General features: G+C 54.5%; 10 protein-coding genes across 10 annotated transcripts; 4 read left to right on the top strand and 6 right to left on the bottom strand.

Moving 5' to 3' along the window:
- Nucleotides 1-1,654: 1,654 nt before the first annotated feature.
- Nucleotides 1,655-3,226, bottom strand: MYCGRDRAFT_65568 (uncharacterized protein; the record flags this gene model as incomplete). Its single annotated transcript, XM_003857500.1, has 1 exon — nt 1,655-3,226. One exon carries the CDS (start codon nt 3,114-3,116, stop codon nt 1,671-1,673), a length of 1,446 nt encoding a protein of 481 aa, XP_003857548.1.
- A 379-nt stretch (nt 3,227-3,605) lies between these two features.
- MYCGRDRAFT_35147 (uncharacterized protein) lies at nt 3,606-4,328 on the top strand (the record flags this gene model as incomplete). Its single annotated transcript, XM_003856053.1, has 1 exon — nt 3,606-4,328. One exon carries the CDS (start codon nt 3,606-3,608, stop codon nt 4,326-4,328), a length of 723 nt encoding a protein of 240 aa, XP_003856101.1.
- Nucleotides 4,329-5,061: 733 nt separating this feature from the next.
- MYCGRDRAFT_52515 (uncharacterized protein) lies at nt 5,062-6,022 on the top strand (the record flags this gene model as incomplete). Its single annotated transcript, XM_003856054.1, has 2 exons — nt 5,062-5,223; nt 5,347-6,022. The coding sequence occupies 2 exons, from the start codon at nt 5,122-5,124 to the stop codon at nt 5,956-5,958; spliced, it is 714 nt and encodes a 237-aa protein (XP_003856102.1).
- Nucleotides 6,023-6,034: 12 nt separating this feature from the next.
- Nucleotides 6,035-7,747, bottom strand: MYCGRDRAFT_65574 (uncharacterized protein; the record flags this gene model as incomplete). The annotated part of the gene is made up of 1 exon (XM_003857499.1): nt 6,035-7,747. The coding sequence occupies one exon, from the start codon at nt 7,688-7,690 to the stop codon at nt 6,035-6,037; it is 1,656 nt and encodes a 551-aa protein (XP_003857547.1).
- Nucleotides 7,748-8,441: 694 nt separating this feature from the next.
- On the top strand, nt 8,442-10,668 carry MYCGRDRAFT_89079 (uncharacterized protein; the record flags this gene model as incomplete). Its single annotated transcript, XM_003856055.1, has 8 exons — nt 8,442-8,837; nt 8,890-9,199; nt 9,253-9,279; nt 9,420-9,432; nt 9,485-9,573; nt 9,682-9,714; nt 10,218-10,285; nt 10,621-10,668. 8 exons carry the CDS (start codon nt 8,442-8,444, stop codon nt 10,666-10,668), a joined length of 984 nt encoding a protein of 327 aa, XP_003856103.1.
- Nucleotides 10,669-12,168: 1,500 nt separating this feature from the next.
- MYCGRDRAFT_65576 (uncharacterized protein) lies at nt 12,169-14,134 on the bottom strand (the record flags this gene model as incomplete). The annotated part of the gene is made up of 3 exons (XM_003857498.1): nt 12,169-12,641; nt 12,693-13,875; nt 13,932-14,134. 3 exons carry the CDS (start codon nt 13,953-13,955, stop codon nt 12,169-12,171), a joined length of 1,680 nt encoding a protein of 559 aa, XP_003857546.1.
- A 190-nt stretch (nt 14,135-14,324) lies between these two features.
- MYCGRDRAFT_107010 (uncharacterized protein) lies at nt 14,325-17,311 on the top strand (the record flags this gene model as incomplete). Its single annotated transcript, XM_003856056.1, has 3 exons — nt 14,325-14,541; nt 14,596-16,754; nt 17,152-17,311. 3 exons carry the CDS (start codon nt 14,383-14,385, stop codon nt 17,309-17,311), a joined length of 2,478 nt encoding a protein of 825 aa, XP_003856104.1.
- Nucleotides 17,312-18,012: 701 nt separating this feature from the next.
- On the bottom strand, nt 18,013-19,603 carry MYCGRDRAFT_107011 (uncharacterized protein; the record flags this gene model as incomplete). The annotated part of the gene is made up of 2 exons (XM_003857497.1): nt 18,013-18,140; nt 18,323-19,603. The coding sequence occupies 2 exons, from the start codon at nt 19,560-19,562 to the stop codon at nt 18,013-18,015; spliced, it is 1,368 nt and encodes a 455-aa protein (XP_003857545.1).
- A 426-nt stretch (nt 19,604-20,029) lies between these two features.
- On the bottom strand, nt 20,030-20,893 carry MYCGRDRAFT_83566 (uncharacterized protein; the record flags this gene model as incomplete). Its single annotated transcript, XM_003857496.1, has 1 exon — nt 20,030-20,893. The coding sequence occupies one exon, from the start codon at nt 20,891-20,893 to the stop codon at nt 20,030-20,032; it is 864 nt and encodes a 287-aa protein (XP_003857544.1).
- Nucleotides 20,894-21,366: 473 nt separating this feature from the next.
- Nucleotides 21,367-23,741, bottom strand: MYCGRDRAFT_102217 (uncharacterized protein; the record flags this gene model as incomplete). Its single annotated transcript, XM_003857495.1, has 3 exons — nt 21,367-22,541; nt 22,594-23,102; nt 23,180-23,741. 3 exons carry the CDS (start codon nt 23,518-23,520, stop codon nt 21,514-21,516), a joined length of 1,878 nt encoding a protein of 625 aa, XP_003857543.1.
- Between the last annotated feature and the right edge of the window lie 1,511 nt (nt 23,742-25,252).

Consider the following 25,252-nt stretch of genomic DNA (forward strand, 5'->3'; position numbering starts at 1 on the left):
TTGCAGTCGTTGCAATACACCGATGCCTGAGCTCACCGCTTGGATCGATATTCGTCGATTATTGTGACAGGTCGTCTTGTGCTCCTGCGTTATGGACGAGATGAGGAGCAGGAGAACTCCACCTTGTGGATACAGACATCGATAGGGGGCTCCAGCCGAGCACCGAACCAAATAGCAGGACCGTGTCTACGCTATCCAAGTCGACACCCGATGTAAAGCCATGGAGCTTGGCTCAAATATCGAGCGGAAGATAAACAGAGAGTGCTCCATAGCAGACTCGGGCCAGACCAGGGGGAAGAGATGGAGAGACATATGTAAGGACCTCAATACCCTCCCTTGTCGTCGAAGAATCACATCGACAGCATTCTCCAGAGTTCACTTCACATCTCTTCGTCCTCTTCCTTCATTGTTACCTCACTTGGCACTCTTCGCCACCACATTCATTTATACCCAACGATCCAGACCACCGACAAGATGCAATTCCTTTCCACCCTGGCGGTCTCCGCCCTCTCCATCGGCGCCCTGGCGGCTCCCGTTCAGAAGCGCCAAATCGAGGTCGTCGCCGACGTGGTTAGCATCGTGAGCGGCCTAAAGGCATCAGTCAGCGTGTACCTCCAAGCCATCAGTACATCGTCTCCCACCCCACTTCCCACGACGAGCCCGCTCTAACGCATTGTTCCAGACTCTACCGTCTCCCACCTCCCCATTTCCGCCAACGCGACCCTCAGCAACGTCACCGCCGTCGAAGTCGCACTGGACATCTCCGCCATCACTGAGCTCATCGTCGACGTGACCGAGGTACTCGAAGTCGCTCTCGGTGGTTCCGTCACTACCGTTGAGGGAACCGTGTCCAGAACCGTCAGCACCGTCAGTGGAACTGTCGACCAAGCCAAGGATACTGCCGGAGGCGCTGTCGGCCCTCTCATCCCAAGACAAGTTGGCGGTCTCGCTGGCGGAGCGGTCGGTACCGTCGAGAAGGTCGCTGCCGATCCAGTCAACACTGTCCTGCAAACCGCCGGCGGTGCAGTTGGCTCTGTCAAAGGCGTCGCTGGTGGTATCCTCCGACGCCAGATTGACGAGTCCGCTGTCGTGGCTGAGATTATAGCGCTCATTGAGGAGGTCACCTTCACGCTGAAGCCCATTGTGGCGATCGTGCCGTTGAGTAAGCATTTCGGATCCTGAAGCAAATGTCACACGACCTTGGCTAACTTTGCGACAGGCGTTGTAGAATCCAAGATCAGCGCGCTCGCTGCCTCTGTTGAGGGCCTGGTGGGAAGCCTCGACAAGCTTGCCAGCGGCCTTTTGGTCACTGTCGAGGCCTACGTTCCCGTCAGCGCGCTCGCCAAATCCATTGGTCTGTAAAAGGTTGAAAAGAGTTGCTTGTGGTGAAGAGGTGGAAATCCCTCTTGGAGAAAGTCGTTGCACGAGTTGAGATCCGGTCCGATTGACAGGGACACTTGATCGTTGCATTTGTATTCCTACTATGATATGTTCAGCGTCAGTCTTGACGACATTCGATTTACAATCCCGTGCCTGATCTATCATGAGACCATGTTTTTGCTTCGGTATGTGTACTGCCATTGATCGAGGCTGGTCCGAAAATGCTCGCGGCCGTGAATTGACATCACAACTGCTTCGTACAACCGTAATGTCCCTCTTCAGTCGCCCAATCAACCCTGCATCGGCTCCTCCGCAACGTAGTGCAAGTATGCACCGAGCAGCTTAATGCCCTCGATGTAGTTGCGGCGATCGAGCTTCTCGTTGATGGAGTGAGCGGCATCAGTCGAGCTACCCATTGGCAGTAGTAGCACGTTCTTGCCAGTGGCCTGCTCAAAGGTCAAAGTCACAGGAATGCTGCCGCCTTCACGGGTAAGATCTGGCTGAACTTTCCACACGCTCTCGACTGCCTTCGCGGCGGCGGTGAAGTTCCAGTGCTTCGGTGATGCGACCCACCACTTGCCTGCGTGCTGAAGGGTAGTCTTCATGGTGTTCTTCGAGCCAAGAGCCTTGAAAGCCTTGTCGCAGTGAGCATACACCAGCTTGTCGACATCATCTGGCTCCATGTTGGGCACTGTGCGGATACTGAACTTGCCAATGACCTTTGCTGGGATGACCGTCTTCGCGCCTGGAGCAGAAAAAGCGCCCTCAACTCCGTGGAGCGAGAGAGATGGGTATCTCCACCGGCCCATGAGTGTGCGCTCCTTGTCGGGGTAGATACCGGTCTGGCTACCCAATGACTCGTACAAGTTGTCCATGGTGAAGGCAATACCCTTGTAGAGACTCTCCTCCTCCTTGGTGAGCGGTGCAACCAGGTCCTTGATGCCTTCGATCTGGATGGTGCCGTTGGTGTCCACGAGGCTTCCCATTACACGGACGAGATCAGTCATCGGTTCTTGAGCAGTGCCACCAAACACACCAGAGTGGAGATCTTGGCCTGGTCCGCTGATCTCAATCGAGTAGTAGCTGCATCCTCGCAGACCATAGGTAAGACATGGCTTCTCGGTGCCTAGCCAGTAGTTGTCACTGATACAGACGGCATCCGCATCCTCAAAGAACTTGCCAGGCTTGCACTCGGCGATGATGAAGTCGTCGAGACCTTCTGAACCGTACTCTTCCATTCCTTCGAAGCACATGAGCAGGTTCACCGGGAACTCAATGCCAGCTTTCTGATGCGCTTCCATGACGTTCAACCAGCCCAGAACCGGACCCTTGTCATCGGTGCTCCCTCTGCCATACATCCTTCCCTTGTCGTCAACGGTCAGCTTGAAGGGCTCGGTTGCCCAACCATCGGACAGGTTGGCCGGCTGCACGTCGTAGTGTCCGTAGACCAGAATTGTACGCTTGCTTTCGTCTTTCTTCGCCGGATAGCGACCGATGATGGCCGGCGGCAGCTCGAGGTATTCCTTGCCAGGCTGCTTGCCCAACTCACGAGCTTCAACGTGAGCGCCTAGTGACTCCAACTGGCTCTTCAGGAACATGCCCATCTTGACCACATCTTCCCGACGATCATCTTCGGCCGAGATGGACGGGATTTCGACAGCTTTGCGGAGGCGCTCGATGAAGGGTTCGGAGAGGGAGTCGACGGTCTTGTAGAAGTTGTCGAGCTGAGGAGCCATGTTGGGCGAGGGCGTTTGTCGGTAGAGGTACGGCCACTGAGCGGCTTTGGGGATGGGTGTTGTAGTGGAGGATGAGAATCGAGGACGAATGCGTTGAAGGGCGTTCGGTCGCTTTTGGACAGTGCGAAAGAGGACAGCTGGGCTGGAGAAGTAGCGGATGGACATGAATGAATTGTTGACGGACACCTTCCTCTCTCTCTGCGATCTCTGCCCCACTATCGGGGCATGTTTGGATACCCTTGCCCTGCATAAAACGTGCACAGTCACGAGGCAAACAAGCTTATGCCGAGACATTAAGCCGCATTCTTCGTCGACCATCAATTAAACCCCTTTCAATGATCGAACGTCAACATCGTCCGGAGTCTAGTTCATCGAAGCGCTTCGTCCACAGACATCAATACGAGATGGCAACATGATGGAATGGCCCTCTTCTCGCCCTTCTTCCGCCTTCCCGGACGCTGGCATCGACGCAGAGCGCGTCGGACGCGAATGGCGGTTCAGACTACTGCCATTTTGGTCGTCCTATTGATCTTGGTCCCGATCTACGTCGTCTACAAGCCGCCCAAGTTGGCCATCAGCTACTTCCAACAGCGCTTCCCGGAAGTTCTGTTCCAGGTCAACACGGCGAGGAAGATTATCGCGCTTACGATCGATGATTCGCCAAGTCAGTATACTCGCGAGATAGTGGACATTTTGAAAACCAACGACGTCTCCGCAACATTCTTCGTCATCGGAAATCAAGTCTCGCAACATCCCAACGTTCTGGCTGAGATTGTTGCTTCTGGTAGCGAGCTTGGAAATCACGCCATGCACGACGAGCCGACTGTTTCTCTGACCAATGCGGCCCTTGATGCGGAAATACGAGAAGTCGATGGCTATATTGAACAAGCCTACAAGACCTCGAACAAAGACCGCGACCTCCACTTGTTCCGTCCTGGCTCCGGAGTCTTCAGTCAACGCATCTTGGATGTGGTCACCACAGCCGGCTACAAAACAATCCTTGGCAGCATCTATCCGCATGATCCATTCATCAGCACGTGGAGACTGAACGCCTGGCACATTTTGAGCATGCTCAGGCCAGGTGCGGTCATCATCTGCCATGATCGGCGCCCGTGGACGGTGCCAATGCTGAAAAAGGTTGTTCCGGAGATGAAGAGGAAAGGCTATGAAATCGTTTCTGTGTCGAAATTCCTGGAATTGACCAAGACGTGAAGAAGGGGCTTTCACTCAAGTCAAGAAGCTCAACGTTATCGAGCGCATCGAACTTTGAGCACAGTCGAAGTCTCGAGCGCTCTACACCGCTGGCTCCTTCCTGAATTGCGGCGGCGTCAGCGCCGGAAGCACAATGCCAGCCCATGAACCGCTGAGTGGCACATCGTCGTGTACCGTGGACCGCTGCCAATGGCGGATCAGCAGGACGAGAATGCGGGGAGGAATTCAGACGTCCTTGCACTATATGCGAACCAGAGAGCCGAGAGATGAAGATGGCAGGACGGAGAAGTCTCCCTCGATCGATCTCTCTGCGTTCGCGATGAGGTCAAGCGAACATTCTGGACGATGGCTGTCGAGCGGCGTCCGGTACAATCATCGTCCACACATCCGAGCGAACAACTTCGCAGTTGAGGAGCTTTCCCTGTTCGCAATTCCAGCTTTCAATGACTGGCGCCGTCCCAAGCGATAGCGGCACGAGATCACATATCAAGTCGACGGAGAGCTTTGAATTCAACAGGCATATATCCAGTCAATTCGCTTCAGAAAGTAGAACAGTTCTGTGATAGACAGCTAAAAGAGGTGAACGATGGCCGATGACGGCGAGGGGTCGTTGGTGGGGCCTGGAGACTTACCAGTCGGCGAAGACATCTCTTCATAAATAGCACATCGATCAACATATCTCTCTATCACGCGAAACTCTGCATTCAGAATGCCTGTCTTTGACTACAGCAACAGAGTAGTGCTCATCACCGGCCTCGGCGCGGTGGGCGAGGGGTATGGCAACGGCGGAGCAATGGCCGTGACAATGGCACGACAAGGCGCAATAATATACGGCTGCGACATCAACCTCGACGCGGCGAACAAGGCCGCTGAGGAAATACGCAATGACGACGAAGTCAAGAATCACCCTTCAAGGAAAGCTGGAGCGAGTATAGTGGATGTTTATCAACAGCGGACTGTGAGTAGTGATTCTTCTGTAGCTATAAGCTGTTGTCAAGGACTCACAATCTACCTCCAGGACGTGACGAAAAAGGACGCCTGCAAAGCCTTTGCCGATGCGTGCATACAACAACACGGCCGTATCGACGTTCTGATAAATAATGTTGGCAAAAGCGAGCCGGGCGGCCCAGCAGAGCTGACGGAAGAAGTCTGGGATGCGCAGATGGACGTGAATTTGAAGAGTGTCTATCTGATGTCGAATCTCGTTCTTCCGATCATGGAAAAGCAGGAGACGGGCGGCTGCGTGCTTAATGTCTCTTCCGTGGCTGGTATGAGATATGTCGGAAAACCTCAGGTCGCCTACGCCGCTTGCAAGGCTGCCATCATCCATTTCACCAAAACCACGGCCGTGATCTACGCGCAGAGGACGGCAGGCAAGGTACGGTTGAACACGGTCGTCCCAGGTCTGATCAATTCTCCTTTGGTGTCGGTGTTGGCGGACAAGTATGCCGGTGGTGACCGGGAGGGTTACCGCAAAGTTCGCGACAAGCAGACGCCGACCGGGAAGATGGGCACGGTCTGGGACATTGCACACGCCGCGTTGTACTTGTGCTCCAAGGAGGCATCCTTCGTCACAGGCCAGGAGCTCGTGATCGATGGAGCGATGATCAACAGTACCGGACAGCCGTGAGAATGGGTTGATCCCGATGGCTGATATCCGACATGGCTTCGCAAATCGTTGTCGCCAGCACATGCTACTATGCATCTCAGCCAGACTCGAGCAGATCAACCATTCCAATCGTCCGTTGAGCCTGGTCAGCCCAACCCTCTGCTCTGACGACCCGAACGTGAATCTTCTTGACCATGTCGAAAACTTCTTTGCCCTCGCCATCGTCCGTCTGCCAGTCGCCCATTCGATGACTGTATAGCTCCAAGAAACACAGCATGACATCGTACAACATGCCGACGTGCTGAGGATATGATATGTACCTGTGTGTCAACGCCAGGATGGGCAGTAGTTGATGTTCGGATCGATTCGCTAGTGCTGTCCGCAATGCACTCCGATGGCGTAGTGCAACCAGAAGGGTGAGGAAGTCGTCTTTGTCGAATTGCTTCCAGCCGTCGGGAGGAATGACAAGATCGAGAGCCTGACCATATTCTCCTGCTCTCAGACTCTTCTGCCATGGTCGGAGCTTCTTGATTCTCTGTCGGTCGTTGCCAGTGATGACGATATCAGCACTTTCGCCTCTAAAGTCCTTGCCGCGATCTCTTGCTCGGATACCTTGTCGAAGATCCTTCTTCTTCTGCTTCCGTTCGTATTCGTCAGCCTCTCCGGCCATCAGAGCCTGAATTTTCTTCTCTCTTTCGCGAGCCTTGACCTTCTCAGTCCCGATCATGCGGGTGCGAAGGGAAAGCAGTCCGCTCTGCAGACCGACGGCGAGATGGCGGTCGTCGCGGTCTGATTCGTTGCCAGCCGGTGAGGGCACAACGGCGAGACTGAGAATTGGCGAAGGATACTTGAACCCATCAACGACTTCCCAACTCGCGGTGTTGTGAATCTTGACATGTCCGTCCAGCGCTCCAGTCAAGATGCGTGAGCCGTGTTGTGCAGAGGCCAGCGCTTGTACACTCTTTTGATGCGATCGAATGACGTGCTCGGGCTTACCTGCCACGAAGTTCAAGATGGAGACCTCGTTGCCTGCAGCTGCAGCGATGCTCAAGCTGTTCAGCGTAAGGACGTCCTCGATAGGTGCGCCAAACTTGAACACCATCGCTGCTCTGTTGTTTTGTTGCCGGGTATCCCAAATGCGCACCGTCTGATCGTAACTCCCACTCACGACCATGTTCCCTCCCTGTCCCGGAAGATATCCACCGCTTCGCACGTAGTCCTCGTGTCCAATTCCGGTCCACTTTGCGGCATCCTCCGTCAGATCCCACACTCGTACCGTCCTGTCGTCGCTGCAGCTCATCAGGTTGGTGAGCACGCTTGGGCTCCATCGGACCACATGTACCGGCAGCTTATGCGCAGACTCGCCCCTCCATTGTTTCAAAATGGCCCTCGAGCCTGTGTCGAAGGCCTGTATGATCCCGCTGTCACCGCCTGCCAGCAAGATGCGGCCATCTCTTCTTAGCGCTCCAGAATGTGCGGTGTCGTCCACGCCGAATCGACTGATGGTCTTCACGAGTTTTCGAGTCTTGGTGTTGTAGATCTGCACTCTGCTGCCACTCGTGACCGCGAATGTATCTGCTTGGGCGCCATTGGGGTTGAGGTCGGGGATGAGGATGGACGTGACTGCGACGTTGTGCGGAGAAGGAAGCAGCAGCTGGTTCTTGAACGTCCTCCAGTACGTCTGATCGGCTGTCTGCGGCGCGGGTCCTGGGGCTGCGCGAACCCTCGGCAAAGGGGCGACTTCAGCAGCCATACTGCTGGAGGCTCGAGAGGAATGGTGTTCAAGGAGATCCTGCCGTGTCCCGCATGGTCGTCGGCGGTATGGTCTTGAAATCGAGTCGGAAGAAGTTGACCGTTGGACGAAAGAATAAATTCCGAAATAAGCTTTGAGCTTAGAACTACTGACCCGCTCGGCACACCTGCCGGCTTGGGAATCACGGCAGGGCAGCATAGTTCCAACGACTTCATCTCGCTCCTTTTCGTGTATGCAGGCAACTTATTTTTGGGTTCTGGAGACACTCAGACACATTGTTGTGACTGTGCCTCTTTGCCAGATTCCGCTGCTGACTTTGCCTTAAACCATGAAGCCGCCATTGGTCCTCCGCAAAAGCACGCGAGGCTGGAATGTGCTATTCAGGATTGGCTGGATTAATTGCACTCACACCTGATATCGCTTGACCGCTGACTTCGTCTTCAATGCTTTGACTTTCGTGGGAACATACAGAAGACACGATAGCGGCCCCTGAGCACAGCAATGCATTCGAGCCTCTTTTCACGGCAAGTTTGCAAAACAGTCGCGTGGAAGATCTGGTCGTGCACACGCGGCGTTGCATTTCACATTCCTCAATGTTCAGTTCCTGTAGCGACCAAGCTAATCCTCGCGCCTGGGCTCTCCCAAGGGCCAATGAATGCCAGGTTTGCATCTATTCCTTAGTATCCAGCTCTTCCCCGGTCTTGTCCATGTACAGACGCACGATCACAGAAGTGCACGACGAACAGGATCAATGGCTTCTTACACATCATCTCTTCGCCATGCTCTCGTTGGCATCGTGATGGGGTGTGCAGGTCTGGCCAGTGCCCTGGATACATGCAGCGTGGAACGACAGACTGTTCACGAACAGATTGTCTCGGTCAACACGGAGGTGCTGAGCAATACGACGTTCTACCCCGTTCCGGAGGTCGCAGTCACCATTACAAATGCGCCCACCAGCCTCGACGGCATTACCACGTTCCGATGGACCGAATCACCCAAGATAACATGGGGCCCGACGTTGACTTCACTCGCGTCAATTCCGCAGAGCCTCGAGAGCCTGGCGACAGCCGCAAGTGACCTCGAAAATACCTCATTCATTCTCATGGTCCTGAGATCCGACGGGCTTCAAATCCGACAGCAGGGAGATGTAAGTCTTGAAAAGGTTGACATCCATTCGTCGACTGATATGGCTGCCACAGGTCTACATGGGAGCTAATGGGACGACCTCCAATGACTGCACCGTATCGCCAATATACGCTATCACCAACGGCGTTCTCACCGCGACGATGAACGGCGTCAGATATACCTACTCCACTGCTCCTGGCCTGCCGTATGCCGTGTTCAACCCATCTACGGTGCCAGGTGCGATCACAACGTCCTTCGCACTGAGCGCCAATGGATATCTCATCTGGAGGAATGCGAACTTCTTCAACGGGCAAGCTGGATTCTGCGCGTTGCAGAACGGCACGGTATACGCAATTTTCCAACAGGATGCCCGACCGGATGGTTGTTTGTACATCAATCTGAGTCTCTTCGATGTGTCAAGCTGTCAAGCGTTGCAGCTTTCAACGATCACTGGACCTACGGGCGTGAGTATCGTCGCATGAGCTGCGTGATGTATCATTGACTGACGTGATTAAGCCGACTGGACCACGAGGGCCTACTGATGAGTACCACGAACTTCTACGTCTCAACGCAAGCTGACACAGCATACGCCCGACTGGTGCAGTTGGAAGCACGGGGTGTGTTCATGCGTTAGCTCCTCTTCATATGTAACGCTAACACTTGTTCCAGGCCTCAGGATAAGTACATTCAAGTCTTACGATCGAAGAAAGAATATGCTGACATGGCCCACGCCCGACTGGCGCTGTTGGAAGCACGGGGTGAGTTCGCGCGGTTTCTGCTGTTCACACGTTACGCTAACACTTGTTCCAGCCCTCAAGATAAGTACATTCAAGTCTTGCGATCGAAGAAAGAATATGCTGACATAGCCCACGCCCGACTGGCGCTGTTGGAAGCACGGGGTGAGTTCGCGCGGTTTCTGCTGTTCACACGTTACGCTAACACTTGTTCCAGCCCTCAAGATAAGTGCAGCGAGACCTTGCGGTCGGGGCAGATACTGACACCGCGCACGCATTCAAGGCGTACAGGGTGTACAAGGACAGACAGGAAGCGTAGGGTAATACATCGCCACAATCGTGTCCTCCACGTCCTCTACTAAAAGTTACCGCAGGCCTTCAGATAAGCACCCACATTTGCGCCTCACAACATTGATGACCCACTGACACGACGCACGCCCTACTGGCGCCACCGGCAGCGTGGGGTGAGCTCTTGCAATCTCTTCTAGCGATGTAGTACGCTGACAGTCATCTAGGCCTACAGATATGTACACCCGATACCCTTCCCAACGACGATCAACTAACATAGCGCACGTCCGACTGGCATACAGGGAGTGCAGGGAAACGTGGGGTGAGCTCTCCTGTGGCTCATTGCTACCAATATGCTGACCCTCATCGCAGGCCAACAGATAAGTGCATCACGGATCCTGTCAACGATGAAGGACTGACACAACGCACGTCCGACAGGAATCGTGGGGTAAGTCACCAGTGGCTTGTGCGAGAAATATGCTGACCTGTATCGAAGGCCAACAGATGAGTACTATCGATGTTCTATCAAAGACGAAAGACTAACGAGACACACGTCCGACTGGCATTCAGGGGAGCGTCGGAAGCGTCGGGTAAGCTCTGGGAGTTCTTTGCTGTCGGTGCTTCGCTGACGGTTATTTAGCCCGTCTGATAAGTACAATCGATGACACTTCTGCGATGTCAGACTGACATGGCGCACGCCCGACTGGCACACAGGGCATACAGGGGTGAGTTGCTGATTGCTGTGGTGTATCCAGTTGAACTTTATGCTAACATATGTGACAGGCCTACAGATACGTGCAAAGCCCCCTACACTCTGTCTACGAAGACTGACACCCAATCTACGTCCTACCGGTCAAAGCGTTGGTTTCTCTTTCTTGCGCGTATAAATAGCAGGAAGTATGCTGACTTTGCAAATAGGGTGCCATTGTACGGTTGCCTCCGCGGCATGTGACGATGAGGATGCTAATAGCGAATGCAGGGAGCCACAGGGGCGATAGGGCCAACGGTATATTGTACTTTCGCCCTGTCTTGTCATGGAGACACTAACAGCAAGCAAAGGGCGCAACGGGCACGGGAGCCACTGGGGCGACAGGGCCAACGGTATATTGCACTTCTGCTCCAACCTGCAGGGCATAAACTAATCCATTCACTGTGAAGGGTCCGAGTGGGGCCACCGTACGGCCACATCGAATCTCCCATCTCGTGATGAAGACACTGACAGCAAGCAAAGGGCGCAACGGGCACGGGAGTTACAGGACCGCAAGGACCACAAGGAGAGATTGGACCCACGGTATATTGAGCTTCATGCCACCCTACCGAACACCCACTAATGAATCCATCATGAAGGGACCGCAAGGAGCAACCGGAGTCAGCGTACGAACACATCCAGCGTATATTGTATTGAAGACACTGACAGCGAGAAAAGGGGTCGCCGGCCGCCACATCATCACAACCATCATTCGTCTACAGCTATCTCGGCTGCTACGTGCATAGCGCCGTTGCAGGTGGCGATGGCAGCAAGGCACTCGATATCTACCAAACGACTCAGTTGGGGACATACGGCTACCGGTGCTCTCGAACTTGCCAATACGAGAATTTCCTGTACATGGGCCTGATGGAATACATCAGGCCCGCAAACGGTGCCAAGGCTGCGGCCTGCTGGTGTGGCAATACCATCAGATATGTGGCGAGGTACGTTCAGTTGGGCTAACTGGGATCTAGCGACAACACTGACATTCGTTGTAGCGCTAGCGGATCTCTTGGGTCGGGTAGTATCACAGGTGAGCTATAGAATGTGCACATCAGTCATCAAGAACTGTCCCAGCTAACGAGATCAGGGGCGGCGGGCGAAAACAACTGCCAACAATGCAACCCTTCATCGGGAGTTCAGCCCTTATATCAAGGGCAAATGTCCACCGGAGCATGCGGCAATTCGACGCTCGGGACGATTGCCATTTACGCTCGAGGATTCTATATCTGAGAAAACGAGAGCCGTCGTTCTTCCTCTATTGGCTAGCACTTATTCTTATTAATGCACCTTTTCCGGATAATAAATACACAAGAGAGAATCAAAGTTCAACGTGTCTGCCTCGCAGGTGCATGACATAGGAGATCATGAAGGCGTAGGAGAGCGTGGTGGGTGCATGAAGCCACTCCTTCAGCTGATCCGCAAAATAGCGTGGACATTCTATACATTCACAAGACCAAGGTAGACGCACATCCTCGGCGTCTTACACAGGCTGAAGATCTCTTCGCAATCATCCCATCCGACACCCAGACTTTCTCGCTTTGCGCTCCGCATACACTTGAGGTATATCTCATTTTCACACGTCAATTCGTTGAATCACTCCTTTTGGACGAATTCTCGGACCCGTCCTCTTTGCCTGCCCTCTTTTCCTGCCCTCTCTTCTCTCCGCCATCATCAAACGCGGCCTGCTTCTTCTGCTTGCCCTTTGCCCGCTTTTCCGAGACATACTTGAGCGATCTCCCAATGCCAGCAGTGAAGATGCCCTTGACAGTCTGCATCGTCGAAGGCCAGGACACCGTCTTGCGTACTCCATCGCCCATGACTTCAGGAAGATCGCTCTGCTCTGCGATCCTCCTCTCAAAGTCACCACCTTCGCGACGATGAAACCCCTGTGGATCTTCGTCCTGTGTTTCCTCCAAGATATCGTCAAACGCGCTGCCTGGTATCCCGAACTTCTTCTTGTAAGAATAGTAAACTTTTTCGCGGAAGGCTCGCGGAAGTCGGCGGACCATGTTTCCACGCTTGGTCGGATCCATGTCCTGCGATAATGACAAACCTTCCTCGCCGCCCAGGACATCTTCTAGATGGCTGATAGTGCCTGTGTGACGGATCGCGTCATTCTTCTCCCAGCCATAGGTTTTTGGTGTTCGAGAGTCGGTGAATGTAATGTTGGGAAGATTCTCAATAAGAGGAACGTATAGTTGTCGGAAGCCTGGAAGTTGTGCACCCACAATGTTGGAAACCTTGGTAGGGCTTTCCGAAGCCATCATCGAAGACATGCGTGGATCACCCATGTATGACAGGCCAGCAATACGCTCATACAACTGTCGCTCGGTAAATTTCTCCGGCAGCATCAGCAATGCTGTCCGTAGAGCAGAAATTAGATTGACCTGGTTCGCGAGACGGATTCGTGGGTCATCGCGGAGAATCTTGACAGGCTTCTGCAATCGTCCGGCGAGATAGAGAGTGTCCCAATTGCTCAGGTCTCGAGCTAGAGTGTCCAGATGGACAACACCGTACTTGATCATCACGCCGTTGACGGTGATGAACGGGTTATAGTACATCCCGGCTCCCCACCCGTCCTGCATCCAAGAGACCAGGGCAGAGCTATTCGGCATGAACCGCAGACCCGAGTAATGATGAGGATTCTGTGCCAAGTTCAAACTATGCCAGTGCTGCGTGTGGCTCACACCAAATATAAAGTCGATGACTTTTGCTCCACCTTTCTGCCACTCCTCAACAGCCTTGGGTGGATGCGGGTGTGGGCTGAGATCCGTACTGACTCCGGACGAAGATTTCTGGCCAAACACGCCGGATCCGTAGGCAAAGGCATATCGAATGGGAGCTCTGAACTGCCAAATGATCGATCGTAGAGACTCCTTGAAATCCTCGTTGATCTTGATGTGTTGATTGTAGCCAAAGTACTGATGCGGGAGATCCGAGAACTTTTTGATGTTGTAATCCGCATTCTCTTCCCAACCCGGTGGTAGACTCTGGTTCGGAGCGTCCTTTGCCGTGCTGTCGACTGAGGCTGGGCCTTGGTGACGATTTGAAGTCTTCTCTTCCGCACCTGCCTTGGAGTCGCTCGACGGAGTTCCCGAGCTCTTCACCGACGAATTCGAGCTTGGAGAAGAAGAAGATTTTGACGAGATATCCTCGTGTAATAGAGGTGTTACGGAGAGGGATCGCACTTGTTGCGAGCGTCGCAAACAGGAGGGTCGGTAGTGGTATGCGGCTTGGCCAAGCAAGAAGGAGTGTGCGCCGACAAGGGAGTGAAACGCTGGCGACCACTATGACAATGTCAAACGTTGTTCTCCATACCTACGGAGCAATGTGCGAAGCTTACGGCCAGTCTGTTGGGTAGGGACATGTTGGGACTCTCACAAAGCCAGAGATGTGCTTTAATCGAACGTTGAAGGCATGGTCCGGATTCGTGAGGGTTATCTGAATCGACCGTCTATGGAAGTGAAGGCATCGGGTGGGATTATAGCAGGACCGTAAAAGAAAGCGCGAGAGAGGAGAACGAGAAGAAGAGAGGAGAGAAGAGAGAATCGGTCTGGACAATGGACAATGGAAGTCGCGCAAAAGTTGAGCTGCCCTGAGCTGAGGTCTCCGAGTGTTTCCAACATCTGACGTAAGCCGCGGTCTCAGCTCCGGCTGCTTGAGCCTTTGTTTACGCGACAACATTGAAAGCTCCATATCTCATTGAACATTGTCCAATACCCGCCAAACCGCCGGCACTGCATGCGCAGTACATACATCCCAGCATAGCGATCATATTGCCGAGTATCGACAGAATGACGGCTCCGGCGAAAGATCTGAACGAGTTCGCGGCGCGCCTGGCGACTTTCACCACATCACATCATCTCGCCAAGCGACGCGCCAGTTCGAATGCCTCCAAGAAGAAGAAGGATGGGACGGTCGAGTGGCCTCATGAGTTTCCGTCTGGCCATGCGGTACGCGGTTCAAACATGTTCGTCACAAAATCATACTGACATGCGTCTATCTAGCTCGCCCGCGCCGGTTTCTTCTACCGTCCTTCCCACGACTCAAACGACAATGTGCAGTGCTTCATGTGCAGCGTGAAACTTGACGGATGGGAAGCAACCGACGACCCAGTCAGCGAGCATCTTGCACACTCCAGCGGATGCGCGTGGGCGACATCGATAAGTGTCATGCGTGAAGAAGGAGACCTACGAAAACCCGAACAACGCGATCCGTTATCCGAGGAATTGTACGCTGCTCGAACTGCGACCTTCAAATCGGGAGACGGATGGCCTCATGAGGGAAAGAAAGGATGGAAGTGCAAGATTAGCAAAATGGTGGAAGCAGGGTGGGTGTTGGATCCGACCGACGAAACCGAGGATCGTGACGGGGTTACATGCATGTACTGCAACCTCAGTCTGGACGGATGGGAGCCCAAGGACGACCCATTTGTGGAGCATAAGCGACGTGAACCTGCGTGCCCGTACTTTGGTCTTCTGGAAGTCTACCACGGAGCGGAGGCTGCGAATGGCAAGATCAAGAAAACAAAGGGACGCGGCAAGGCTTCGGCTAGGAGTAGTATTGCTAGCAAAGCCAGCCGTGTGAGTACGCAAAGTATCAGGGGCGAGGTCCCCAGCGTGGCGGGCAGTTTGGGAGATATGGAGCTTGACGGTGATGCGGCTGGCGTTGACGATAGCATTGTCACCACCGCCACAACAGCCTCTCAAGTAAGCACCACAACGGGCAAGAAGAAGGGAGGCAGGACAAAGGCCGCCGCGAAGGGTACCAAAGGGAAGAAGAAGGTCGACGAGGAGGATCGAATGGAGATCGAATACCCGGACATCGCTGCATCACAGCAAGTGGAGGCCCAGACTGATGCACCGCCAGCTAAGACAACGCGCAAAGGTGGACGGGAGTCGAAACAACTCGATTCTTCTGTCGTTGAGGTCAGCCAGATGGATATTGCTCCGCCGAAGAAGGCGACCAGGACCCGGAAGGCTAAAGTCACCCAGCCTGAACCGGAGCCTGAACCGGAGCCTCAACCGGAGCCTGAACATGTGCCCGCCACACCCGATGTCGATGCGATAGAGGCGACCAGGAAGAGCGAAGTGGCGGCGCAATTGCAGGAGGAGCTAGACCATTCCATGGAAGAGCCGGAGCTCATTCAACGACATATCGCAAAGCCACAACGTGGCGTGAAACGAAACTCGGAAGGCGTTGCAAAGGTGGATTCGAGCATGTTTGACGAACAACCGAATGACAAGCCAGTGGTAAAAGGCAAGCGGAGTCGCAAGCCTACGAAAGTATCTACGGCGTCTAGCGACATGGACCTGGAGTCACAACTACCACACGCAGACAGTGCGCAGGCGGACCGCTCTACGGAAGCGCCTCAACACGAAGAGAACGAAGAAGTCGTGAAGCCGAAAGCAAAAGCAGCGTCAAGGAAGACCAAGCCCAAGCCAAAAGGCAAGAAAGCGTCGACTGCGCGATCATCACGGTCGTCAAAGCTGAGCAACCAGGCTTCGGAGCTCGAGCTGGATTTTGAAGAGCATGAGGACCTAGAGAGGGACGAATTGGAAATTGAAAAAGAGCTCGAGCGAATCGCTGCGGAGGAGTTGGCCCAAGCTGCTGTTCAAACAGAACAAGATCAAGTGGATGAATTCGAGACGTCGCCCTCCCAAGGTCGCATCAGCAAAGACACCGCGGAACTCGAAGCGCATACCGAGGACGAGCACGAAGTGCCAACCGAGAAGCACGACTCACCTCCACGAATCTCTCTTCAACTTGGCGAACACAAGTCGTTGATGTTCAGTCCGACCGGCAGCGACAAGGAGAACCTGCCCTCGTCAGTCATGGCACCTTCAGCAAAACAAACCCACCCGCAACTTATCATGAGTCCGACGAAAACCTCCCGCATCCCTCTCGCACTCGGCACACCGAACCGATCACCCGCCAAACAATTTCAAAGTCCCAGCAAACAGATCTCCCATCTTACATCGAACCCTCCGTGGCAAGCCGTCGACCTCGACACCGTTCTCCTTGCGTCTCCGCAACCTACACCTGGCCGCGTTGAGCGACAACTCGTTGCCGCGGCTGGTGAGTTGACGAGTCCCGAGAAGAAGATGAGCGTGGAGGAGTGGGTGCGTTTCCGCGCGGAGCAGGGCGAGGAGACGTTGAGGAGGAGGTGCGAGCAGATGGTTGCTGCGTTTGAGAGGGAGGGGATGAGAGGCTTGGAGTGCTTGAGTGGGATTCAGGTTGTGGATTGAGTGGAGTGTTGGACGTGAGTGGATTTGAAGGACGGATCACGGATGCGTGGATTGTGTCCTAGCCAGCCAGTAATGAGGGAGGCATTCCCGTACCTGCATTTGGAAGGCCGCATTGGATAGAGACCGTTGGCAGACAGCTCGCAGATTGAGCATTGTACAGACAGACGACGGTACGACTTTCGAAACGCTCTCAAGATAGGGCCGCGTGATGTTCGAGATCTCAAGATGTGAAAAGACATGACTGGATGTTGGCAGAACTTGCCATCGGCTGCCTTTCGCAGTGAGCGGAACATGTCCACTCTTCTTTTGTTCAAGGCTGAAGGCGTTGGCGGAGGCGTTGATCAACCTACAGGCACACCGGCTAGCGGGCAAGTCTTTGTGGCCAATCAAAGTCGACCAGAAGAGCGTCGATGCTGGGAAATACCAATGGCAGGGCTCGAGAGTCATCGTGGCAGGGCTCGTACAATATCACTAGTAATCTTGCTTGGGCGCTAAGCCAGTCTCTATAGAATATCTAGCAGCCGCAGCCTTGCTTCCTCGTCCCTCGGTCGCGGCTGCGCTGTAACGACAACAATATAGTTATACTAACTGGACGAACGACGAGGTGTCCGCGACCGACACCCCTCCGCTGTTAGGGGATAGTCGCAGGCTCCTAAACCCCCACTCTAGGCCGCGAGGGGGGCCCCTCGGATCGCTCCCTAGCGAGGACGAGCTTTATCAAACCCGGCTTACTACATTAGATATCATGCACAGACAGAATACTGACATCGAGGGGTGCGAGCACTGCCGGTATAAATCGCGAGCCCTGCCATTAGTATTTCCCGTCGATGCTGCCCGTTGCCCCGATGAGATCCTCCGGCCAGCCCGAGGGCGTTGGTCAAAGGTACAAATGCTAGCGCGGTTCGAACGTGAGCCAATGGCATCCCTGTAGCATCGCTGCTTGTAGATGCATTCATTATTCGTAGGTATCTATATCAACTATCCAGAGGACGTTATCCCGAGCTAACCTCATGCTGAAAGGCTGAATCCTTCGTTCCCAACAATGCAATGCAATAAGCCTTTCCCAATCGCGAACATTGTCATGCTCGCTGGTCCCATCTCCCCTCCACATTCTGGACAGATTCCGAGCGATCAAGTCGTGGTACCCGCCCATGGTATGCAGCATGCCACACATCTTCACACGGCGCCAGGCGTAGCCATTGCAATATGGTCAAGCTCTGGCGGCGCCGAAAGGGACACCTCGCAGGCTGCGATGCTCGGCCTTCGTTGGTTTTCCCGCAGCTGCGCCATGTGAGATGCGTAGTCTGCGCTCTAGTAGCAGCGTAAGCGCTAAATGTTTGCGATGCTGTCGTTCGCCCAGAGATGGTCGAAGAAGTTTCGCCAAATCCTGGGAATTGAAAGCCAGCACCATAATTGTCAATAGTGCAGCCTCGTGGCAGCCTTCTCTCTCTCATAGATAGACCGCAGCCTGCTCACTCCTCCTCACTCTCCTCGCTCCCATCATCGTCCTCCATCATCGCCAAAGCAAGCTGCTTGTCCAGATCGTCATCATCATCACCCACAGCAGCAGCGCTCGCAGCTGCTCCGACGCTATGTCTTTGCGTCTGTGCCGGCGACGGTAACTCCAGATCATCCACATCAGCGTCATCGTCGTCTTCCTCGCCCGCATCTCCCTCTTCGTCTTCGTCCCTGGGTGCATGGTGAGCGTCGTCCGCTTCCGGCTCGGGACTGCTGTCGCCGAGCTCGAATTCGTACACTGCGCTGCTCGCTTCCGGCTCCGCCTGTTGCGCCGGAGATTGGACGTGGCCCGGGCTGCTCGCGGCCGATCGTAGACTGATTGGACCTGTGCCAAGTTGGCCTCCAAGCGCGAGAGCCATGGAGTGCTTCGGTGGTTTCTCGTTGATCGGCGTCTCGTTTTCGAGGATGAGTTCGCCGGAGTCCTCAATCGAGAGTCGTCGGATCGAGGCCTTTCGGTCCATACGTAGCTTGGGAACGTTGGGTTTCGGCTTTTGACTGGCACTCTCTGGTTCAGGTGATGGCTCTTGTCCTGCTTTGACTCGTTTGGGGTTCGCTTTCGGCGCAGCTGCAGGTTTACGTTTCTTCGCAGCGGGACGGGTGACCGGCGTGCTGCGAGCAGCTTGAGGTTGGACACGCGGTGTAGGCACCGTGCTGGTCTTGATATCCTGCGAGCCATTGGCATTCTCGGCAGCTTCCAACTCGGCCTTGAGAAAGTGTCTATAGTCGAATGGATTCGATTCATCCGCAGGCATATCCTCGTCGCCATCTCCAAACAAGTCTCCCTCATCCGCCTCTTCTACCGTCAACGGAGGGTACTTGAAGGCCAGCTTCGCGGCATTGGTCTCCGTGGGTGTTCTCGTGAGGTTGAAAGTATGTAGACTGCTCAGCCGCTCCAGCACCATCTCTTTGTCCTTGCCCTCCCCTCTGAACACCAAAACATAGCTATCCTCATTCTGAACGTGGCGCCCTGCGTAGGCGTATGAGCCATCGTCGCTGTCCAACGACAATTTGCTAAGTCCCACATCGCTGCCGGCGCTGATGGTGACTCTACGAGGCCTCTTGTGCAATCGAGGCTTGTGGTTGTATCTCACGCTCGTGTATCGTGAAGCTCCAGGATCGTCGTTGAGTATGCTAGCCCCGAGACGGATGGGGTATGTGGCTTGGGATTTGAGATCGAAGGTCGAGGAAGACATGGTGGCGGTGGCCATGAGCGGAGTGGAGAAGAGGAGGTAGTAGAGGTCGGAGGGAAGCGTCTACATGGTCAACACTGGATTGCTTGGTGTGGGTGACACGGAGCTTTCTTTGTTCTTTGGCGATGGTGAGCACGTCCGGTGCCCGGTGAGTTGCTAGTGAGCTAAGGTAGTTCTATCCGTACCTGGCGCAGATCCGATCTTCTCCGGAGAGCCGGAGAACGACTGGCCCCAACAACCTTGCGCACGCTCACGCTCGTCTGCTCTATTTTTGGAATGCATAAGAATGCAGTCCTCGCCTGTTTCTCCGGATACAAGACAGAACACATTCAGGTCGATGTCAATATCGCGAGGTGAGCAGGTGAGGAAGACGTTGCAGCGAGCGGACACAAATCGTTATTCATTTTCATCATATGTGTTCATGCAACCATCAACAGGCTAAATCGACTATACTATTACAAGCTCACTCCGATGTCTTCAGATTCCTAGCCGAAGACCAGAGCTCGCACTTCAATGCTCTCTCGACCTGGCCACTCAGGCTTCGTTCTTGGGTCGACAAAGGCCGAATGTGGCGTCCTCGCACCGTCCTTGCTATCAAAGCACTGCAACAGAATACGCTCCTCATTCGTCATGCCCGACCAGTAATGCCACTGTCCTTGCGGCGTGTACTTGACTCCGGCCGTCTCTCCAGTCCGGTGAGGGTATCGATGCTCCACAGGTACAATGTCCTCGTCCGGCACCGACTTGGAGTCCGCGTAAGCTAGAGGCGACGCTACCACGGGTCCGTTCAGTGGCCGCCAGACGTTGATCAGGCGGAATCGTCCCTTGAGCAGCTCTTCCGCTTCGTCGCCCATGTGGAGATGGACACGTGCGATGGCTGATTTGGTGGTCTGGTCGATGTGTGCGCGATTGACCGGTGCTCGCTTTGCGTTTGGATCGCTGCGGCGGACGGTATGGTCGAAGAGGAAGATGCGGTTGGCGCCGGGCACGTTGTCGAGAAGGAGCTTTTCTACTTCGGGGTAGTAAACCTTCTTGATGTGCTCATCGTCGTTGAAGTCTTTCTCTTCACTTTGGACACCGGAGATGGTTCCAAAGCCGTTGACGTTCATGTCAAACTCATGCTCTCGGCCACGGATGTCGTGGACGGTGATTTCGTTGTTGTTCTCCTTGTAGTTCCGTTGTGGCATGCCCTCGGGCGGTTGCTCCACATAGTTGAACGGTGACGAGCCATCTTCCGGTGGTGCGTAGAAAGTCAATGAGGAGCGGACGTCGCCACGTGGAATCTCCGTGTTGCTGGAGACCTCGAACTTCCGTTGCGTCTCGGTGCTGGTGTTCGTGGTGGTAGCCATGTCGTATGTCAGAGTCGCTGGATGTGTAGTTGTCGCTTCTGAGTGCTTGGTGTGATTGTAGAAGGCGTGTAGTCAGGAGTCATGTTAATGCCGAGGATATGAAGGCTACAGAGGATGTCTTATAGGCAACGAACACTATCGCATTTGTCAACATTCACACAGACCCGAGAAACGTCATCGGCGCGACTTCTTGCGGAGGAGAGAAACGTTTAGCCGCACCGCAACGCGCTCCAATCAGGAGGACATTGCTTAGACCATCGAATATTGCGTGCTTCTCACGTAAGCTGGCATTATTGATAATAGACAAAGAGGCAAATTCGGATCAAGTCGGCTTTCGTTCGGTGTCTAGTGCGATGTACTTGCGCTAAGTACCACCTCCGGCTGATTCATCAATGTTGCCAGCCCGAGAAAGCGACCTAAGACTCATGTCATCGACGAAAGATAAGGAGGTTGGAAAGACAATCGAAGCGAAGATCGCATTAGAAAGTATATCAAAGGGTATCCAGCCGTGACACGAGCGGAAGCTCGCTGCACCATCGCTCATACTGCATCAGTTCGTTCTTCTCGAAATCATCCCGTCTTGATCCATGCTTATTATTCATGCCCAGGCCGCTCGCTCGCTAGAGAGAATGACCACCACGCTTAATGATGAACACGCTGACCTCAATCCCATCCGTCGGCTCCTGTCCAGACGGGTAGGGCTTCTTACAGACACCTTCCAGGAGCTGCTGGATCAACTCCGTCGGAGTCGGTGCTCTCTCGATATGCTCGTTGCTGCTCCTCTTCTGCGCCTCCTGCGCATACTTGGTCATGACCTCCCGTATTCGCGGCTTCTCTTGCTTAGCCCACCAGTCGCTTGCCCACGCCTCACGACTGATGCGCACCCGTTGCTTGGATGCATGTACGAGTGAGAAGGCGGCGTCCTGTCCATGAAATCCGGCCGTACTGGTTCCTCGTTGAGACAGTTTGTTGCAGAGAGTTTTCATCTGCCTATGCAGCTGATCGTAGTCTGGCAGCGAGTTGGCGGCCGGCATGTTGCCCAGAGTCCTACCAACGTCGGACGAAAGACCGTTGACAACGACAATTGAACGTAGGAGCGGGTCTAAGAGCGGTCCGAGATAGTCCTGCATAAAAGTCTGAGCGCCGACTCGGGTCGGGTAAACGAACAAGAGTGTGCCGTTGTCTGGCGACAGCTCCACCAGTCTGTCAACCAGAACCGACGGACCTTTCAGATTGAACATGTGGGAAAACTCGTGCGAGCTCGATGGTGGGATATAACGCTCCACGACGGAGACGTTGATGGATGAAGGCGGGACCACTGGCCGTGGTGATCGAGGTAATGATGAGAGGTCTTCCTGATAGTCCGAGATGGAGACAGCGCTGTCAAACACCTTTTGTGTGAAGTAGTCGTCTCCGCCAGTGGGTGGACCAGGAGTGCTCGGAGGTGACGTCGGCAGGTCTGCGAGGTTGAAGCGACCTTGGATGGCATGGAAGACATTGATCCAGACCGTAGGACTCGGGGGTGTTCGTTCGTGGATGGCATCTATGATGGCGGGATAGTAATGTCCGGTAGGTGACGGGCTCGGTAGGGCGTGTGAGAGGACTCGAAGTGGGTTGTTCGGGATGTTCAGATGCTGCAGGCTGTCGACTGTAACCACAATGTCAGTTCTCACTCATCAGGTGAAGTTGTCGTAGCTTACGTAGGACGTCAAGAGCGCCATCGATACTTGGCTGAGGCAAAGGACGAGATGAATTGTGCTTGGTCGTTGACGATGGTACCGTACCGGCGCCGCCATTGGTACCTGCGGGCGATCCTTCGGATGAAGGTTGTGGAGATGATTTCAGCGGCTCTGCAGACGGAGGCGCTGTTGCGATGTGGTCGACTGGCACATGAATCGTCCACTTGATGTCACCTGAATCAACAGGAGGGGTCAATGATGCAACATCGATTGGGAGTGGAGTCGGCGGCATAGCGGGACCAGGCATTCGTTGTGGCAGGAGGGGCTCGTGTGGCCCTCTGGGCGGAGAGGCAGGTGGTGAAGTGAGCTGAGACCCATAAAGGGCGTCAAGCTTGTCCAAGTCAGAAGAACCGTGGTCAGGAGAGAAATTCATCGTGCCGTCCAAGACGCATGGCGACGCCTCTCCAGTGTCTGGTCTGCTTAGGCGGTCCGGATGTGGCGCTGCAATACCGAGTGCATCGAATGAAGGGCTGTGCAAAATGGGAACGGTGATCAGCGAGCGTTCGTAGAGTCATGTCGTGAGTCGAGCACGAGCAACTGGACTTACAGCCGCAGAGAAGGACCTGACTTGGAAGGACGCAATATTGGCGGGTGAGACGGCATCGGTGCTAAAGCGCCGCCGACGAGCAGATTCATATTGGGATGGTCTTGGTCGTCGATGGGCGGCGTGGTCACTGGCATTGCTTTGACGAGACCAGGCTCTGGCGAGAGCTCGTTGATTATGTCGTCTAGGCGGGAGAGCGGGTTGAGATGGTCGGGCGTTTGCAGCGGAGCTGTGGCGTATGTGCAGTTGGGTGAGTCGAAGACATCGTGCACACTGTCGGCCGGCGAAGGAAGGAGATCAAGAATGGACGAGACAGACGCCTGATCGCCGACTGGAGGCCCCATAGGCAAGTGTGATGTCGCAGGGATAGACAGACCTGGTCGGATCGGAGACGGGACCTGATCTGACCAGACACAGTCGTCGAGATTGTTCCACGTCGCCAGTAGTACCGCTGCTGCGAGGATGCAGCATGAGAGGACGATTCAGCAGTAGTGGAGGCCAGGTAAGCAGCGCCCTTCTTCTGCCCGCCGCACTGGCGCAGCTCACATGCACAACAGGCCCTGAAACCTGGCAAACGATGCAGTCAAATGGTGGGGCATATGTAAGGTAGGAGGGCACGGCAAGAAGATCAGGTGAGGTGAAGTGAAGGAGGGAGGGCTGGGCTCAGCTGGGGCCTGGGACTGGGACTGGGACTGGGACTGACAGGCCCGACGGCGTCGAGGGCGGTACCGTAAGAAAGGCGGAGGTGGCACACCGGTGGTGAGAAGGATGATTTCTGATTTGACAGGTGAGAGATATAGAACTACCGGCACACACGGACAACGTGCGGTCCAAGGAACGGAAGCGTGCGAGGCAATTTTGCGAGACAGACTGGAAGGACCCAACGCGTTGTGGTCTAGATCGCGATGGCCCAGCTTCCTTCCTTCGAAGCGTTGGAGGCACGCCCGGGCATGCCGGTCAGGTCAGGTCACACACGACGGCGGGAGGAGTGGGACAGCAAGCAGGGCGCACCGGGAGCGGCGCATCAGAATTGAAATGGGCATCTCCAGGGCGGTCCTCCTCGCATGTGCGAATGCTGAGATGAGGACCAGCCAGCCTCGGCGTGCCGCCATGTCCTTGTTTGGTGTGAAACTGCAGATACGACGGGAGGACATTGGATGGCGGTGTTGCAGACTTCCGGCGTCCCACTCCGCTCCAAAGGTAAACTAACATGCCACCGAGCGACTCTAACTGCAACTGATCTAGGTGGCCTGCTAGTCTGTCTGCCAACATAGTGATGAAGAGTTTTGTGATCTCGATTGGCAACAACTAATGAGCTCCAACGTTACTCTTCCTTCCATCTCATTCATCTGGAATCGCCCCACATTGCTCACCCAAACGCTGCTCGGTCCAACGCGAATGGCTGTTCGTCGGTTTCAACTCCCATGGTTCAACCGTGATCGAGATCGCGCAGCATTGAGGCTCAGAACGGATGCATGCATTCATCGGTGCAAGGGTCCGCAGGTTCGAGCTGGTCCGTGGTTCTCACTTCTCCACAACTGAAGTCAGGCCATCTAGTTCTACTCGGCGCCTTGCCGAGCCCAATGTGGACTTGCGGTCTGGCTCCAATCGGAGGACCTCCAAGTCTCGCGTACGAAAGGCGTGCAGAAGAGCCTGTAGCCAGACTTCGCACACAGGCCCTGTTCGTGCCCAAGATGTTGTACGCGGCGAGACTGCTTACAGCTGACAGGACACTCGAGCCCTCCAGCGAGCCCAACTGCAGTTTCAAAAAGCTTGCTCCGGGCCTCTGCACGCTACCGAAATGTGACATGCATGTCCTAAGTTGTACAACGCACTGAGCTCCGCGACTATGCCGTTGAGCTGCTGGCTGGACCCAGGAGCTGGGACCTCATATTTGGCGGGAGCATTTCTCGTATTTGGCGGGAGGTGCCTTAGGCATAAACCTCTTACTACTACACGCGATATAGTATGTTTATAGTATTTATAGTATTTATAGTGTTGTTAGTGTTGTTAGTGTGTTGCCGTCGCCGCTATAAGTAATATATTATCTCCTTCTAATGTTGCTACCCTCGAAGC

The sequence above is a fragment of the Zymoseptoria tritici genome, chromosome 1 (genome assembly GCF_000219625.1).
Source record: "Zymoseptoria tritici IPO323 chromosome 1, whole genome shotgun sequence".
Taxonomy (NCBI): Eukaryota; Fungi; Ascomycota; class Dothideomycetes; order Mycosphaerellales; family Mycosphaerellaceae; genus Zymoseptoria; species Zymoseptoria tritici.